The following is a 19,003-nucleotide window of genomic DNA, read 5'->3' as shown; positions in this document are numbered from 1 at the left end:
ACCCTGGCTAGCACCTGAACTAGTCAAGTAACCCTGGCTAGGACCTGAACTAGTTAAGTAACCCTGGCTAGCATCTGAACTAGTCACGTAACCCTGGTTAGCACCTGAACTAGTCAAGTAATCCTGGTTAGCTCTCCTTTAAGAACATTCTGTTGCTAATTTCCAATGAAAATGTTTTCCAGTTCCTAATCCACAGCGTGCATGCACGTCAAGTAATAAAACAGTACAGCTTTAGCATTTCACATTATTAATTTTTTAATCATTTTAACATTGTTAATATATTAAAACACAGAGAGAGAGGCACTCTGCTTATTAAAAGTCACATACACATTACAGTACATAGTGGACAATGCTACACAGCACATAGACACACACAATCCCACATACACACATATATATATATATATATATATATATATATATATATATATACGTGACGCAGGCAGGTTACCTAGAGGTTAGGGTCATCTGCGTTCCTGGCAGGATTTCAAATGGCAAAGAATAAATGATTCGTATTGCTGGGCATCAGTGACACAGGAAGGAGGATACTGAAGCAGGACAAGAGACCAACAGTGATCACTGTAGTGCAGCTTTGAACTTACTTAGCTTGAGAAGTATCCACAGTTCACAGCGCACCTAACCACCAGTGCTAGGCTAATGTAGTACACACATTACAGCTCTGGGGCTGCAATACGTATACAAGTTGGGGGGGGTCTACATGTCTAAGAAGTCGAGTGGCCCCATTAAGCATGTTCTTGTGTACTTTTCTGAGACACAAAGCCAGCTACATTGTGTGTGTGCGAGTATATACATTATATATGCATACTTGTCAGAATGAGGCACTACGGAGATATACACAGATATGAAACAAAAATAATTAAAAGAAAATGCTAAATTACAAGCAGCATGCAAACTGAAACGCCACAGCAAGCTTGATTACCTGGACCAGCGGACTCTCCCTAATCTGAGCTGTCTGAAAAGCAGAACGAAACGTCTGCCGATAGCAGCTGCAGAAACTTCAGTTTCACAATTCTATGGGAAGTATGTCTCTGGGTTTTGAGGAAAGAGAAGTATGAAAAACAAGGACTGCACAAGGCATCAGAGAAGCGAGGGTCTTCTGGATATCGAGCAAAAAGGAAAATTACATTTTCAAATATTTAGATTACAGATACAATTTGCACATTAAAACACAATCGTTTTCACCCTTCAATTTCCAGTTAAAAAGTTTTCAAAAGCGGCTTCAGGAACGATGAACATTCTGTTCAGGGTCCTTTACAAGGTACAGTTTGTGTAATACTGTATATATTAGACATCGTGCATTGACAATAACCCTTCCCCCAAACCACATGTAAAGCAATCCTCGTCATGATCATGGAGATGCATGGCACTTCAGTCTAGGGGCTCACTTTGGCTCAACTAGGTGCATCGACGTATATACATGCACAATAAAAATGCCAAGCTAACAGTAAATCAATCCACATTCATGTATTAAACAACACCTTTGGCACATCAACACATTTGGCAGAAGAGCTGCTAGTTCTTGGCACAATTAAAATCAGGGATTTCTGGGGAGGTTTTATTGAACTTCTCAGCAGCTCACATCAAGCGAGAATAAGTGAAGGAACAAGAAAGGCTGTGAATCAAAGATCACCCCGAAGCAGAGCAGAGAAAGCTGGCACTGAAAGAGAAATGCAGGAGTCCAGGTGCAAAGCACATTGCAAACCAAAAAAAACCAAAGAAATTCCAAATGAAATATTCAATTCAGATCATTGATGGGGGGCGGGGGGACTTTCTTTAAGGAAAATACAAATTCATGCAATAATCAAAGCAAACATTATTATTATTATATTATTATTACTATTATTATTACATAAAGGTCTATTTAAACGTTTCATATCGCTCCACAAGAATTTCGATTTTCCTCAAATGTTGTCGTCCCGTCCCCCCAAGTTAAAAAGTCCATCTTAAACCGACTGGAAGACACAAGCAGCTTGGGAAGGCAACGGAAATTGAGGAAATCCTCTCTTGGTTAAAAAAGAAATGAACTGTGACACGGGTTTGGACTTAAAGGAGTCTTTTTCTTTTGGCACTAAAACCTGGGACTCCCTCCTCCCCCTTCAGCACACACGTTGACAATGCCAGAGACTTTGTTCTGTCCCAAGAAACTTGAGGATCGTTTTTCACATTTCTTAGTGTTACCTGTGATTGCTTCTTGGGTCCTGATAAAATGCCCACCGATACATACATTATATTTAAAAGCCTTAAAATACAACAGATCAGTTAAACCTGATGGGTGCTAGACCGTTTAGGGTTAAAGTAACCAAATAAGAGTGTCGGGAGAGATTTGGGATTACTGGAATATATATTATACAATATAAACGATACATATTGTACAGGTCCATTGCCTATGGCACTCGGATCATTAGCAGTATATTGTATAGGTCTATTGCCTATGGCACTCGGATCATTAGCAGTATATTGTATAGGTCTATTGCCTATGGCACTCTGATCATTAGCAGTATCTCCTCCTATAGCATTGTGAGCCCCCCTCCCCATGGCACTGTTGGTTTCCAGGTTGTTCTCATTGAGTCTGCCAGACTCGGTTCAGGATCTTCACCACCTCTTCATAAATAACGAACACTAGGGCCACGTCCAGACAGACACGACCCAGCCGAGGGATGGTTCCCTTGTAAAACCTGAAGACAACAAAGAAATCTGTGTCAGAATACTCTACTACAGTATTCCAGAGCACAGGAGACTTTCTGATGGGATCCTTTGGCTGACGGAGGACTGAAATCACTGTTCAGTTCTTTGGTTAGGGTAAGCTGGGGGTGCATTTTTATTTTTGTCAATGCATTCAGAACACACCACACTTCATCTTGGGAGAATTTGCCCTATTTGCATCTGTAATGCAAGTGTTATTTTGTGCATATTAAAACATTATTAAAATGTAAACAACTGATGCAATTCACTTCAGTAGCAACAGATATTGAGACGACTGGAGAGGTTAACTCACCCCCGGATTCCTTCATGTTTCATGATTTGGTAAGCGCAGTTAGCCGTGTTTTTGTACTTGTGGGCTTCGAGTCCCTGAAAGAAAAAGACAGGTTTATAAAGCACAGCTTAAATCACGTCTCAAACCTAGTAACCCAACACAAGGAGCAAAGCCAGGGGGCGCACCTGCATTCGAGTTTTAATCACATCAATGGGGGTGTTCCCGAACACACTGGCTGCTCCGGCAATGGCACCAAACGCACCCGTCACCAAGGGGTTCATGTCCTTATTGGGGTGATTACCTGGGAGATAAGAACAAGCAGTCAAAACCACAGCACAGAACCAACACAAAACACATGGCTTCATCCAATGAGATTCACTTCAGGGATGGGAAGAAGACTCCCATTGCAGAGCACTTTGATCTGTTACTGGTTTTCCTTGCATTTGCAACATGATGAATGTGTAACGGACATCACGAGGGCAAGGAGAATGCAAGGGGATGTTTTACTTCATATTGATTCTATTATTTAAACCACAGGAAAAGCTGAGATTTCAAATGTCCCAATATGGACACCGTCTGCTGTAAACTCTTTGCTTTCCAGACACGCCCCTTGTCCACCACTATGGCTACAGTGACATCTAGTGGCTGCGGTCGGAAACACATTGATTCACAGCCTCAACCTGTGTCTCTGCTTGAAATCCTAAGTGAGCACAGACATTACAGTGATGGGATCTACCTTCTGAAACCCACCATCTCCTATTAGTTTATACCATGGAATTGCTATACCATGGAAAGTAATGTCCGGGGAATAAAAAGCAGCTTTATCCCATGTAACACAGTCCCTGTTTCCATTTTAAGGGGCGTTCGGGTCCAGAATGCATTCAGTGGTACCTGTAACAGCATCAAATACAGTAATATAAAGAAAAGGCAATACCTTTATACCAGTTCTTAAGAGACGTCATGACGTAAAACCGGATTGCCTGATTGGATCCCTGCTTCAGAACCGTTGCAGTCAGACCCTGATATGTTCCTCTTAAACCTGGACAACGTCAAGAAAGAGGCGGGGTTCAAAACAGCACTCCCCCAGGCTGCGGTTTTAACATCTACTACCACTGTTGAAATGAAACAGACTCCAATCTATAGAGTATAAACCATTCTGATTTTTATGAACTGAGGTTCTCTCAATACATTGCAATTGAAAAAAATAATCATTTTTAAACAAGACAATAGAAAAGGAGTCAGAATGCTACATTTACTAAGATTACTGTTGATGGGCCCCGATTCACAAAGCTACACTTCAGTTAATGAATAAAAATGAAACGTCATTCGCTATTAAGCTGTTATTAAAGATGCCAACAACATTCTAGAACAGTTCCACGAATGCCAAACTATTCTGTTCATGAAAAACATTCTTTAACCAAAGCTTTGCGAATAGTGCCCAACAGCACAATGGAAGTATCTTTTTTTTTAAACAGTTGTAGGTGCTGGCATTGGCCAGCAGATGGCAGTGTTGACTCCGCATGGTGCCCTGCAGTTCTTACCCTGCTGACGAATAATCTCCCTCACTCCCTGGAAGTACCCTTTGTACTGCGGATTGGTCGAGCACTGATCATGAATGAACTTCACCTGCAGGGGCAAAGCGGGAACCACCAATCACTTAACGTTCAACAACAATATATATTATTACATCAGGGAAACTCTCCATATTATACAAATGTGGCAATAACATGGTATAAGGATGATAAGGAGGGGATATTTCCTAGTGTTACTGTCCCCTGCAGTGGGACAGAAGTGAAGTTGTGCTGTACCTTGATGGTCTCCATAGGGCACACCACCACCACTGCCTCCGCCACGCCGGCCCCCAGTCCACACAGCAGCCCTCGTGTGCCGTCCAGCTTCCCATTCTCATCTCTCATGTGGTTACTGAGAAACTCGAACATGCCAAACCTGGGGGACGGGGAGAATAAACAGACAGTGACGCAGCCTGCAGCTCAGCAAAATATCCACCAAGCAGCTCAGCAAGATATCCATCATGCAGCTCAGCATGATATCCACCAAGCTGCTCAGCAAGATATCCACCAAGCAGCTCAGCAAGATATCCACCAAGCAGCTCAGCAAGATATCCATCAAGCAGCTCAGCAAGATATCCATCAAGCAGCTCAGCAAGATATCCACCAAGCAGCTCAGCAAGATATCCACCAAGCAGCTCAGCAAGATATCCACCAAGCAGCTCAGCAAGATATCCACCAAGCAGCTCAGCAAGATATCCACCAAGCAGCTCAGCAAGATATCCACCAAGCAGCTCAGCAAGATATCCATCATGCAGCTCAGCAAGATATCCACCAAGCAGCTCAGCAAGATATCCACCAAGCAGCTCAGCAAGATATCCACCAAGCAGCTCAGCAAGATATCCACCAAGCAGCTCAGCAAGATATCCACCAAGCAGCTCAGCAAGATATCCACCAAGCAGCTCAGCAAGATATCCACCAAGCAGCTCAGCAAGATATCCACCAAGCAGCTCAGCAAGATATCCACCATGCAGCTCAGCAAGGTATCCACCAAGCAGCTCAGCAAGGTATCCACCAAGCAGCTCAGCAAGATATCCACCAAGCAGCTCAGCAAGATATCCATCATGCAGCTCAGCAAGATATCCATCAAGCAGCTCAGCAAGATATCCATCATGCAGCTCAGCAAGATATCCATCATGCAGCTCAGCAAGATATCCATCAAGCAGCTCAGCAAGATATCCACCAAGCAGCTCAGCAAGATATCCACCATGCAGCTCAGCAAGATATCCATCATGCAGCTCAGCAAGATATCCATCAAGCAGCTCAGCAAGATATCCACCAAGCAGCTCAGCAAGATATTCCTCATGCAGCTCAGCAAGATATCCACCAAGCAGCTCAGCAAGATATCCATCATGCAGCTCAGCAAGATATCCATCATGCAGCTCAGCAAGATATCCACCAAGCAGCTCAGCAAGATATCCATCATGCAGCTCAGCAAGATATCCACCAAGCAGCTCAGCAAGATATCCACCAAGCAGCTCAGCAAGATATCCACCATGCAGCTCAGCAAGATATCCACCAAGCAGCTCAGCAAGGTATCCACCAAGCAGCTCAGCAAGATATCCATCATGCAGCTCAGCAAGATATCCATCAAGCAGCTCAGCAAGATATCCATCATGCAGCTCAGCAAGATATCCACCAAGCAGCTCAGCAAGATATCCACCAAGCAGCTCAGCAAGATATCCATCATGCAGCTCAGCAAGATATCCACCAAGCAGCTCAGCAAGATATCCATCATGCAGCTCAGCAAGATATCCACCATGCAGCTCAGCAAGATATCCATCATGCAGCTCAGCAAGATATCCATCATGCAGCTCAGCAAGATATCCATCATGCAGCTCAGCAAGATATCCACCAAGCAGCTCAGCAAGATATCCATCATGCAGCTCAGCAAGATATCCACCAAGCAGCTCAGCAAGATATCCATCAAGCAGCCTGCAGTGTGTACTGCTGAGTCCTGGCATTGGTTTACATATATTGTAACAAAGTGGTCTGAAAATTGTGAGGTCTGTGCCAGAATTTTCATCCTTTGTTATACCAGGACCATTAAAGAAAAGCTTGGCTTGTTGTCATTCTGGATGACATGTGATTCCTGACATGACGTTCATATATTCTCATATATTCTCAATTTCTGCAGAGGAATGGGGGATTCTTGGTTGTGATTACTTTGAAGCTCCCCCACGTCTTTCATTTTGAACCGCTGACCCGCATTTCCATATTTCTGAGCACTAGATACAGAGAGACGCCGAATAATTGAAAGAAGACACTTCATTAGCATTCAAATCACGGTTTTCTCTTTTCAAATGCTGGCACTGTTCAGCATCAACTGCCTATGCAATCATATCCCAATACTGTTTAAAAAAACTAACAGAGGACATGTAGGTAACCCATTACAGGTACCAGAAACCAGAAACGATGCAGTAGGTTACCATGTGGTTGACAGCCTCCATAAAGAAAGACCATGTCAGCTGTGTGGATGAGCACAAATCATGTCCAGAACAACATAGAGGGGTCGGGCTTGTACTTGAAATGAGATTTCTCAAAGGCAGCTGCACTGGACAGCTCTTAAAGTACTGCACTACATTACAGCACCACAAGAACATAGCGGTCTCATAAACTTGCATTACTGTGTATTCTTTCACATTGTTACCATCACGCCAAACAAATCCTTCTAGAACCCAGGAACTCACCACAGAAACTCTGCGCCTGTCTGAGGACACCCATCGGATCCCCAATACGCTGCTGGCTCTACCCCCCTGAGCCGTGTGTCACTGGTGCTTTCAAAGCCATCTCCATTTACAGTCCTGCCGTTTCAAGAACTGGCAAGCAAACCCGTTGAGGAGTGCCCCGGGTCTCGGTCTCCGTCAGCAAGGTCATGTGTCACGGGCTGCAGGGAGGAGCTGGCATCATGAACCATGACAGACAGCCATAAACGATACAGAGGGACCAGCTATGGAACCGAGGCAAGTGTACCAGTGTTCTGTTTGTTAGAAGCCTGTCAGGTTTGCCTTAAAGGGCCGGTACTGTCTGTGAGCAGCTCACAGGGAGGGACTGTGGAGAGTAATTGGTTACTGATCAGGACTCCTTTCACTGTTTGTTTGTTTGTTTTTTCTTGGGGATGGGGGGGGGAGGGGGGGGGGGTACGCAATGGCTGAAAATGATCCTGGCAGTAATCTTTTAAAGGTGTAAACAAACTGTATAGTGTAGAAGTGAACAGGCTTGCAGCACTAGAATGGGTTTCCTTTTTAATGAACTCAGTCCCTCAATATTAACCCTAGACTTTATAGGAAAACCTCTCTATAAATCATTTTGTTAACTGGGATGCAATTAATCAAATGTATTCATCTGCTGTCTAAAGGAATCCAAACAAAATCTACTGAAATGTGCCCAGGTACAAAGTGAATAGACCCTTTCTGAGATACATAGCCTCTGCTAAGTGAATAGACACATTCTGAGATACATAGCCTCTGCTAAGTGCATAGACACATTCTGAGATACATAGCCTCTGCTAAGTGCATAGACACATTCTGAGATACATAGCCTCTGCTAAGTGCATAGACACATTCTGAGATACATAGCCTCTGCTAAGTGCATAGACACATTCTGAGATTGACAGTCTCTGCTAAGTGTCTGTCTTCTATATGATGACTAATAGATACTTCAATTCCCGGATTACTAATTCCATTAGGATGCCGTGCACACATGGGGTCACCTTGTCCAGTGGAGCCTGCCAATTCCTATATACAAACCTGCAGCAAAACAGAAGATTCCTATTGCATAGCAGTTTCACCCACTCCAGGTTTTCCGCCGAGCTTGATTATCCACAGTGTATAGGTAACAAGCTCTGGTGTGTCCTATTAAACTCATAGTAAAACTAGGAATGGATCCAACTGTTATGCAATGGGAGGGATTGACTCCCTACCATGACATCAGCTAATGCAATGCCACTGGCTGCTGCAGATACGGATTCACAGTCAATCCCCAGCATTAAGAGCTGTTTGATTTGAAGTGCTTTCAGCAGGTGGTGACATGCCGAACCACCTTCGCTCTTTTTTTCGGTGGTTACTAATCAGAATAAATTGCACGTGGTACAAGAACCATAAAGACTGCGGCAATGAAACGGGCCTCGAGCCAAGAGGAGGACACTAATGCAGCAAACTATTCATGTTGGTTCCTGCTGGGCAGGACAGCCAATAATGGGAATTGAACACGCCTGGATTAACAGCACAGTTCAACAAAGAGAGACCGCAGCAGCTCCAAGCAGCTCTCTACACCGTCCCCAGCTCTGAAGCAGGACCCTGGGCTTAAGAGTCACTCCTGTCACTTTAAATAACCTCCAACTTCAAACAGTCATGGTGTGTTTGCTTGTTTGAACAGGATATACAGTAATTCTTCATTTTTTTTGTGCAAAGAGGAAATTATGCTCAAAGGAGCAATAATTCAAACAGAGTTACCTGCATGAAAAGCTAGAACCAAACCTAAAAACCAAATCTAAAAAGTAAAAGATCACAAAAGTTAGTGATCAGAAATACGTAGGAGAAGCGCTTCTCTGTATGGAAGATACAAAGGTATAGGAGTCGAATGATGACAACATTTCCATTCATCACGATTATCTTCAATCACCTCAACTCCGATTCACTGCAGCTTTCTCTTAGTTAGCTGCTCTCTGGGAGAAAAAATCCCAGTCCCAAAAAAAAGAGAGCAGCTTTCTGTCTCCTGAAATATTTAAAGTGGGGCTCTGAAATTCATGTCAAGTCATTTTTATTTCTTTGCGGGTTTCACTGCCTCTCTCCGACAGCCTCCTCTAATGAAATGTCAAGGCTCTCAAGTGGAAGCCTTGAAGGTACTCCTCTGAATCAGTGTGTCAGGCTGTACAGTGGAAAATGAAATCTCGAGGCTTGTCTGGAAGACAGACTGACAAGGCAGCACACAGTGGGAATAAAATTACTAGACAGATACCAAGACCGCTACGTTCCCTCAAGCCTTCACAATCAACACGCAGTCATGCAGTGGAATGCACAATCGCTGTGAAAGAGGAGCATCACCCTCTCTGGAGTCAGCTTGAACATTACTTTGTGAAATGATGCCGGCTGTGTAAAAGCAATGTGCATTTCCCCAGGGCTCTGCAGTTTAATTTGTGCTAGCGTAGACACTAACCCCTTCAGCACCAGGTATCCAGCCTTTCCTTTGCTTCGGATACCGAGGCTACTTGCAGATTTGATTGGCGGATGACCGTTTGACCCGAAGGTTCCTCCTTTCAAACACTAACGAGATCTGACTGAAGACACTCCTCACAAGGTTTGCTGCTATTATTAGACTACATATTAAAAGTTCTGGAGAAGACAGACCGACACATTAGGCTGAGAGGAGAGCAGATGGACATGAAATCAATTCAGGAAATAAAGTAAGGAAACTGCAAGCCATGCGAACGCCATCGTATCATTTGAGAGTACTAGTGCCAACTGATTGAGATGACACAGGAAGCCGTTTCCTCTCCTGCACAGAACTGGGCAGTAATTGGGATGATGGCTCCACAGCTCCATTTACTCCATTCACTGGGGCCAGCCTGTCCTAATGAACTGGAGAGCACCGGTGACCTCCTGAAGACCCCTGTGACCCGGTCAGCCCTGCCACTGAAGCATGCAGGACTCCAGCAGTGTATGCCTTGTGCTGTCAGGCTGTTAGTATGCACACGATTCTTTTAATTCCCCCGTAAACGGCTAGTACCGCCACGCTGAATCCGTTAACAATCATGTTTCAACATTTTCTGCACTCTCTCATGTTGATTGTTTTTTTTATTTTAAATAGCCTCTGTATTTAGGAATATGCTTTCCTTATGCATTGCCATTTCTGAGTAAAAGCGAAGCCAATGTAAATGCTCCAGAGTGACCCCTGGTGGCCAGTAAGAGAAAGCAGTGCAGGTTAGAGTAGCTGCAATGGTTATGCTCTCCATGTCCTCCAGTGCAGGAGCAGGACACAGATTAAGCTGTGAGGAGTTTTCAGAGCGCATACCTGACTGCAGCCTTGGGGATGGAGCCGTAGATCAGCGAGCTGAGCCCCCGGTACAGCCCTTTCACCCCATGATCCTTAACCGTCAAATTCACACAGTCAACTGCAGGGGAGAGAAGGACACTGTTACACACTGAGGAGCTGGGAGCTTTGTGGTTTAAAAAAATGTAAATCAAACAAAACACACACAAGGTTAGATCACACACGAGTCGGTCCTGGAGTTAAATGATCCATGATTAGGACCTGGCCAGCGGGTTCGCTGGTTTAAGACCCAGACTGGAAGTGCTGAGGCTGCCTGCCCCATTCGAAAGGAAGCTCTAGTGCACTAAAACCAAAGACTACATGAGCAGTAATCTCGTGTGGGACATACCTGACTGATAAAGGGTCATTGCTCTTGCACATCACTGTAACTTCTTCAGAACATAGGAGGCTGTGTGGTCCAGTGGTTAAAGAAAAGGACTTGTAACCAGGAGGTCACTTAACCTCCTTGTGCTCTGTCTTTCGGGTGAGACGTAGTTGTGAGTGACTCTGCAGGGGATGCATAGTTCACACACCCTAGTCTCTCTAAGTCGCTTTGGATAAAGGCGTCTCCTAAATAAACAAATCATACTTTGTGCACAGTAATGTAATGTTTGCACAGTATGCAACTGTGAGCATTACTGGACACTGAAACAGATAGACGATGGTCTTTTACAAACTTGCACAACATGTCACAGGGGCACATTACACGTCACTGCAGCATTTTGAACAGAACACTGATGAGCAGCTAGCGTGTGCTAGACGCACCCTTCCTATTGCAGACCGGAGAGGATTGAGAGTAGTGTATCTGTGCCTACATGGTATGATGAGCAAGCAGGTTTTAATATCTTCACTGAGGTAGCCTGTGTGAATTGGTGTGGTGTGTAGTTGGGCTTGACTAATGCCCTAGCCTTTGTTTAATTGGTCCACAGATCTCCAATTCCTATCTGCATGAATGCATTCTGAAACAACAGACCTTTATTATACAATGTGACATTTCTGCTGTGTTCAAAGGAACTCCAAACCAAATAATCATGCTGAAGCGGAACGCTGCGATGTTCCATTAATATGCAGGCTCTAGAATTCCAGCCTGACAGTTCTGTCAGTGGAATTAATTGGAGTTGCATGTACAGAAAGTGCCAATCTGTTCCCTTATAAAAGTTTCCCATAGTAATAAAGCATAGAGAAAGCATTGTAAATCACTGGTAATGCATATAATTTTTTTTTTTTTCAAAGCAAACCATGGTAAACTATGGTAAATGCATAGCATAACTATGGGAAACACATGGTAAAATCTGCAAAATTACTGTGGAAATTAATGACTCCCTCTCTCCAGTAATGCTTACCAGGTGGAAAGTGTGTGTTCAGGAGATGTTGCACAATCTGCACTGATTAACCTGCTGGGTAGATACAGTACCAAAGTGCACAGATTAGCCCAGCGTGTCCAGGGTCCATCGCTTTCCTACTGCTTGGACATGCTGACTCGCAGGGAAACTGTTTGTGTGGAAGGTACTGCAAGCACAGTTTCAAGGGCATGTAAACCTACTGAACGGTTTGATGCCGTCTGTGCGTGGAAAATAAAAAAACAAGTCAGAATGCAGGTTTTTTTTTCTGCACGGATTTCTAACGTCGGGCACGATCACGTCCGCCTCGTAGCTGAAGGAGAAATGCTCAGTGTCGCTCATTCACAAAACAAGGCGACTGTACTTACCGATGCCTTTATACCGCGGTGGATTGGCCTTGGCATCCAGCTGCAGCTGTGTTTTGACATATTCTGTAGGAAACGTTATGCAGATCTCTATACCTCCCGCAATCCCACCTGCAAGATAAAACAGAACCCAGTTAAAGGCATGTTTGGAGAATTCACCTTGGGGAGGCCTCTAGAATACACAGAGCCCCATTTCATGCTGCGTTCACTACAGCGACCAAAACAAGAACGCAAGCCCAAGAACAAGAGCATGGTCAGGGGGTGTCTGTGTATTTATTTCAGGTTATGGGAGAGGGAAATCAAAAGAAACAATAGACCTGTGCTGAAGCATGACTATGGGAAATAATGACAGTATGTTATACAGAGAGATTTAGGATTCGGAGGACAACAGACTGAAGCACAGTGGTACACATTACTATTTTTCCACTTGTGTCCACAGAGTGGTTAGAAGTGCTTGTGACACAGTCTAACCACTGTCACCCCCAGACAGGCATTCTACATTATATCAGATCAGGAGGGGAGATGTGTAGGGGTGTGCTGATACTCCCACTCGGAACTGCCTTTAAGAAGTACTTATCGGCAGGTATTTAATCCATTAACATGTTGGTTTCAAAGCATAGAAAATCACCCTGCCTCAGAGGCAGGAGCCAGCCAAAACACTCTTGAGCAATCTCATCTCCTCACTGCCAGGTCCAACCCATCCCTCAGTCAGCACTCCTCATCCAGGACTCGAGTCTCTTAATCATTAGCCAGTCACAGCCCCCCCCCCCCGAGACCCGCCCCCCTGCACTACGAGAATAAAGGTCACACTCGCCGTCTGCAAGGACGTGGCACAAACAAACAGCAAAGCCAGCGTGTCTGCTGAACCAGGGTGAAGAATCAGGGATGGTACTCTACGTTCTCATGAATGTAACAACGATCACGCTGAGGCATGCTGCTGTTCCTTTAAGGAGCCATGCCTCAGTTCTTTGTTCTTTCAACTTGGCCCTGGATAGAAACAGCGCCTCACAAAAGCACTTCCACTTTACAAAGGAACTGGAGGGGGGTGAGAAAGAGCACCCAAAGCGAAAGCGAGATCCGCGCTCATGGCCCAGGATTGTTATAGGAGAGTCTGCATGTTCGATCATGCACCAAACCACCCGTTCATTTTACTGTATATCAATTCTGTAGCTGCATTTCTGCAGCAGACGTGTGGAAAATGAAAAGTCATTTCTTTCAGCATTGCTGGCTGAAGCATTGATTAGCTCACCACAGCCTGCTTACTTTAAAGCCCAAAGGAAAAGAGTCTGAAAAAACTCATCTCGACGCCTCTTGCACAGCAGATTTACGACTCCAATCGATCACGCAGTAAACAGGAAGAACAGCTGGCCGTCCTTAATAAAATCGCAAGCTAATTTAAAGAATATGAAGGTTTCTTCGCCAAAGCTGCTACTGGAATGGTAAAGCACGACTATTTGTGACAGCTCACTGTCTCATCTCTGATCGGACCTGACCAGAACACAAAACAAACCCTGCCGCTGCTTAATCAAGCTCTCCCGAGACTGTGGCTGCTATTCTCATAGACCATGCAGGAGCACAGAGGAGACAAACGTACTGTTTTATTATATATAATAACTCAATAGTTTTATGAACCCCATTCTCCTGCTCATTTTCATTGTGTAATATGAAGAGGAATCCAGTTCACGTTCAGCTTCAGTTTGATCACATGTGGTGTCTGATCCAATAAGGTGGTAGGTTTTCTATAAAAACAGCAGAGGGATTGGAATTGATTTTTTTACAGTATGTGGTCCATTCATCTACACACTGATTCTACATGTACAGTACATTCCTTTTATAAACAGCGAAGGTAACCTTAACACGGCTGCATTCTTTAAAGTGCAGCGGAGTCTTGCTGCAACAAGCTTCCTGTAAAGAGCAGCTGATAATGGCAGCACTGTACATCCTGCACCATGCTGAGGATTCACTTGCTATTCAATTCTGACAACCTAACCCAACCTACATCCTGCTGAACAGGAGCTGCCTGTCACTGTGCACAGCTCAGGAGGCAGGCAGCCAAGAGCTCCTCATTCACTGGCTGAGAACAGAGAGCATCGGGCCGTGGCACTGAAATAAATAAACACGACTGGAATAGCAGAGTGATCCTAACTGACGAGTTCAAAAGCAAAAAGGAGACCCCGGGACGCATCTTCAACTAGCAGCAAAAGAGGAGAGCAGATGAACAGACACAGACAGAAACAGGGTGCACACAGACAGACAGAAACAGGGTGCACACAGACAGACAGACAGAAACAGAGTCCACACAGACAGACAGAAACAGGGTGCACACAGACAGACAGATACAGGGTCACACAGACAGACAGTCAACGTATTATTGGCCGAGATCGTGGGGCAGTTAAACACAAGACATACAATGTTGTTGTAACTAGATAAGACGGGAATCAGTTGTTTTGGCAATCTCTTTAAACTGACCTAACAACTGCACTGAAAGAGTGGAACTAGAAAGACCTGTCTGTCATGTGTGGAAGGGGGTGTGTCTGTCTGCCTTCACACAGCCGCCCCTCCTAACTGCAACATAGCTACAGTGCAGGCCCCTGTCTCCACAGCAAACACCTGCAGATCCCATTTCTATAAATGAGCACAGTGTAATAACATTCACCGCAACCTGCCTCAATGAACGAGCTGTCATAATACTAATTCAAATGATAACAATAACCCAACAGGGCTGGCACACAATTCAGATGTGACACACACACACACACACACACACACGAAAGCAGGAGCCTGTTTTAGCATACATTCTTGCACTCATGGCCTGAGGACCCCATTAGAAAAGTCTTTCTGGCCATGTAACAAACCCCAAACACAGAACATGGGGCATGTGCAGAATGAACTAGCAGAGACTACACAGAGATACATTGTACAGCAGAACAAGGACAGAGTGAATGCAGTGGAGAGTTCTCTCCCACAGCTGAGCGTTGGGAAGCGATGGCTCAGTGCATGGGATTCAATGCAGTGGAGAGTTCTCTCCCGCAGCTGAGCGTTGGGAAGCGATGGCTCAGTGCATGGGATTCAATGCAGTGGAGAGTTCTCTCCCGCAGCTGAGCGTTGGGAAGCGATGGCTCAGTGCATGGGATTCAATGCAGTGGAGAGTTCTCTCCCGCAGCTGAGCGTTGGGAAGCGATGGCTCAGTGCATGGGATTCAATGCAGTGGAGAGTTCTCTCCCGCAGCTGAGCGTTGGGAAGCGATGGCTCAGTGCATGGGATTCAATGCAGTGGAGAGTTCTCTCCCGCAGCTGAGCGTTGGGAAGCGATGGCTCAGTGCATGGGATTCAATGCAGTGGAGAGTTCTCTCCCGCAGCTCTGATGCAGGGGGGTTGTCACTGAACACCGGCACGTCAAACCAGAGAGCCTGACAGGCTGTTTCCACGGTAACAAAGCGCTTCGGATTTGCAGTCTGTCATTGCTGCGGTCTATTCTGCGCTGCTGGAGTCATCCATCAAGATGAAATATTTACCAGCGGCTGACAGCGTTAATAAACTTAGCAAAGACAACCTGCCTGCTTGTAACAAAAAATGAATGCGTTCTGCAATATCATCTATACAGTATTTATTTAACCAGAAATGTATAGATATGTCACGATGGAGGTTTTATTTGGTGCTGACCCTACTTCCCGTGCAAAAATACAGATCCTACTTTGTCATACATGACAGTTACATGAACTGAGATACACATGCTCAAGAAAAACAGTATGAACAGTTGACAGTATTAAATCACTATACAGTGAATCCTATTTTCCATTTTCAATGTCTATATATATATATTGTGCATGAGTAAACACACCCACAAAGAAAGCCTCGTGCAGTATTACTACACTCCTCCCAACATCCAGACCGCTCTCAATAGGTCATTCGTTTCCTGTATGAGGTACAGATGTCTTTTTATATATACACACTACCTGCTGTATGTCAGCTTGTTTTTAGAAACACTTTGCATCACACAGCAATATGAGATCCTGTCGACCACGTGCACGTGCCTATTTTTACAACAAGGTGGGCTGCAGACAGGAAAAGCAGGGCGGTCTACTGGCTCATGAGGTTTATAAACCTGGGAGCTCCTGGTCTCCAAACACTCTGCTACAAATACAGACTACCCTGGTCTCCAGGACTCGCCTGTAATTAAAGGGAGCTATTCTGCACAAATTCAATACTTCTACACCACTGTCGATGCCTCGAATGAGGTTTGAAAGTGTGCCTCATGCATGCAGGAACTTCAAACTAAGTACAGCAGCAATTAAAGGGATAAACCCGGATGACTACTGAATATAGGCTGCCGTTTGTAACGTGTTTACTGTACACTAGCACTGTGCTTGGCTTGATCAGCCCCTCTGTATAGGTAACAAGCTCAGGTGTGTCTTATTAAACACACAGGAAAAGCAGGAATGGATCAAACTGCTATGTATTACCATCCCTGTAATAATTCAGGATCAGAACCAGGTGGGACCTGACCCGATTCAGATCAGTGCTTTATTCGGAGGACAGATGGTAAATCTCTGAAATGTCTTGTCTAAATGTTTTACACAGTAACACATGATCATGGTACTGAAGTCTGGTTTCCACAGATGTTATCACTTTCAATTCAGTTATGCCAGCGTGGTTCGGAGTCGATTCAGACAGGGCTTTGGTTCGTGATCGTCTACATTAACATTATCACTGCTGCTGGACTGTCTGAATTTGCATTCCTAAACTCAAACACCCCCACCCCTGTTTAACAAGATACTGCACTCTCACAGGCAATGGCGTGCTTCTAACTTCTGTGATGAAATGTCACAGGGCTGTTTGGGGACATGTCTGGGTTTGAATGAACCTTTCAATACAAAAAGGACTGTTTTCCTTAACCGCTCGCTGCCCAGTCACACTATTACTAAGCTCTGCTATTCTCCAGGCTGCACTTGCAGAAAATGCCTCTGGGACTCCCTTAGCCAGTTTCACACAGGGGAGGTTGTCAGTACAGCACATATGATTCTGCAGTTTCTTATCAAGCAGAAGGGAGGGGTTGTGTACAAATAGGTTCTATGTGCACAGTTTGGCGCTTTTAAAAAGGCATGTGCTGTGAAGCCTAATTGTTGTCTCTGTGGGCTGAAGGGCTGGTTTGTAAATTTTACATCAACTTTTCAAAGCCAGGGTTTCAAGTCTCCCTATGAAAGTGGCTGTATGCTCCCAGTTTGAAGTTGTGAAGCCTGCCTGACTGCTCGTCTCTGTGTGAAACACCCCCGGATTCTCTCAAAGGCCGTTTTCAATGATCCCTGTTGAAAAGCAGCAGCTTGCTTCGACGCAGTGCACAGTTCATTAAATAAAGCACTCATGCCCAGTCACATGGCTGCATCTGTACACCAGCAATGTAGTGTTTAAAAGCAGCAGAAATATAAAAAGCACGAAGATGCTCTCATTGCTATTCGTGTATTTACACACATCAAATCTGGTTGTCATGTTGTAAATTATTTGTTTATTTAGCAGACGCCTTTATCCATGGCGACTTACAGAGACTAGGGTGTGTGAACTATGCATCAGCTGCAGAGTCACTTACAACTACGTCTCACCCGAAAGACGGAGCACAAGGAGGTGAAGTGACTTGCTCAGGGTCACAGAATGAGTCACACATTATAAAAACATAGTGGTAGCTATATTTCAAGTAACCAGGCAGGCTATTTTTTTGTATTTTATTAATAATAATTAAGCATATGCCATCAGCTATGGGACACGTCTTGTCAGCTGTCATGGAACGCTGTTAGCGCGAGTCAGCTGACAGAACTTCGAACTATCAAGCAACTGTAACTCTGAGTAAACTAACGAAACACGAATGCAGTGTTGCAGTGGGTAGCGTCGTTTCTAAGAGAATGCTAGAATCTGCGAACTCTGTACAGTCACAGACTTACAGAAACACCAGGACAGGCGCACACCGTGTCTAACGCAGCCTGACAGACAGTGCACGTAGTAACTAGTAAGAGAAAGAAAAAGTAGAAACGTACCTGCTAGAATAGCCTTGCCAGGGTGAGTTAGCTTAGTTTTTCCAGCCGGGGCAGCAGCTGCAAGGCAGTGAGGTCTGTGAAACGGGCTTGCACATGTTTGAGGGCCAGACATGGTTTCAAAAATAGATTTACACAACTAGCTAACTAAACCGAATCGTTTTTTTTTTTTTTTTTTTTAAAAAGAAGACTGCTTTCCTGTTACGATGTAATGGAGATACGCTATAACTTCAGCTGCAAAAAAATAAAAAATAAAATAAAAAAGTACTAACTAAAAGACATAGTTAATTCTCGGTGTTTTCTCGGCATTTGATCGGTGCCCTTCTGTGAAGGGTTGTTTTTGAGCCCAGGAGGACGGTACGGTGATCACACAGACCCTGGACTGCGTGACTCATTCCTTAGGCTCCGTCCCTGTTTGGGGCGGGGCTTCGTGACGTCGCGTCGCCGCTACAAACTGGAAAGCAGCTCTCTTACAGCGCAGGCGCATTCATGTGGAACCGAACGGATTTCACGAATGTAAGTAAGTTTTAAGATTGGCTGCTTTTTGACAGTTTGTTTGGCCATTGACTACTCATCGAATACCTACATAACAATAATTAAGTAGCGCTAGTTACAATGAGAAAGAACCACACAGAAGGCAATCACTCTTTCACAAACTGGGTGCACCACGCTTGTTTGACTAG

General features: G+C 44.6%; 1 protein-coding gene across 1 annotated transcript; it reads right to left on the bottom strand.

The window, feature by feature from the left end:
* Positions 1 to 230: 230 nt before the first annotated feature.
* Positions 231 to 18,677, bottom strand: LOC117426824 (tricarboxylate transport protein B, mitochondrial). The gene is made up of 9 exons (XM_034925439.2): positions 18,324 to 18,677; positions 12,302 to 12,409; positions 10,576 to 10,675; positions 4,804 to 4,942; positions 4,537 to 4,621; positions 3,930 to 4,034; positions 3,181 to 3,296; positions 3,017 to 3,090; positions 231 to 2,696 (listed from the first exon to the last, which is right to left on the bottom strand). The coding sequence occupies exons 1-9, from the start codon at positions 18,433 to 18,435 to the stop codon at positions 2,582 to 2,584; spliced, it is 954 nt and encodes a 317-aa protein (XP_034781330.1). The 5' UTR covers positions 18,436 to 18,677; the 3' UTR covers positions 231 to 2,581.
* Positions 18,678 to 19,003: the final 326 nt, after the last annotated feature.

This window comes from Acipenser ruthenus, chromosome 11, assembly GCF_902713425.1.
Source record: "Acipenser ruthenus chromosome 11, fAciRut3.2 maternal haplotype, whole genome shotgun sequence".
NCBI lineage: Eukaryota > Metazoa > Chordata > Actinopteri > Acipenseriformes > Acipenseridae > Acipenser > Acipenser ruthenus.
The sequence above is the reverse complement of the archived record's forward strand: the minus strand, read 5'-3'. Positions and strand labels throughout refer to the sequence as shown.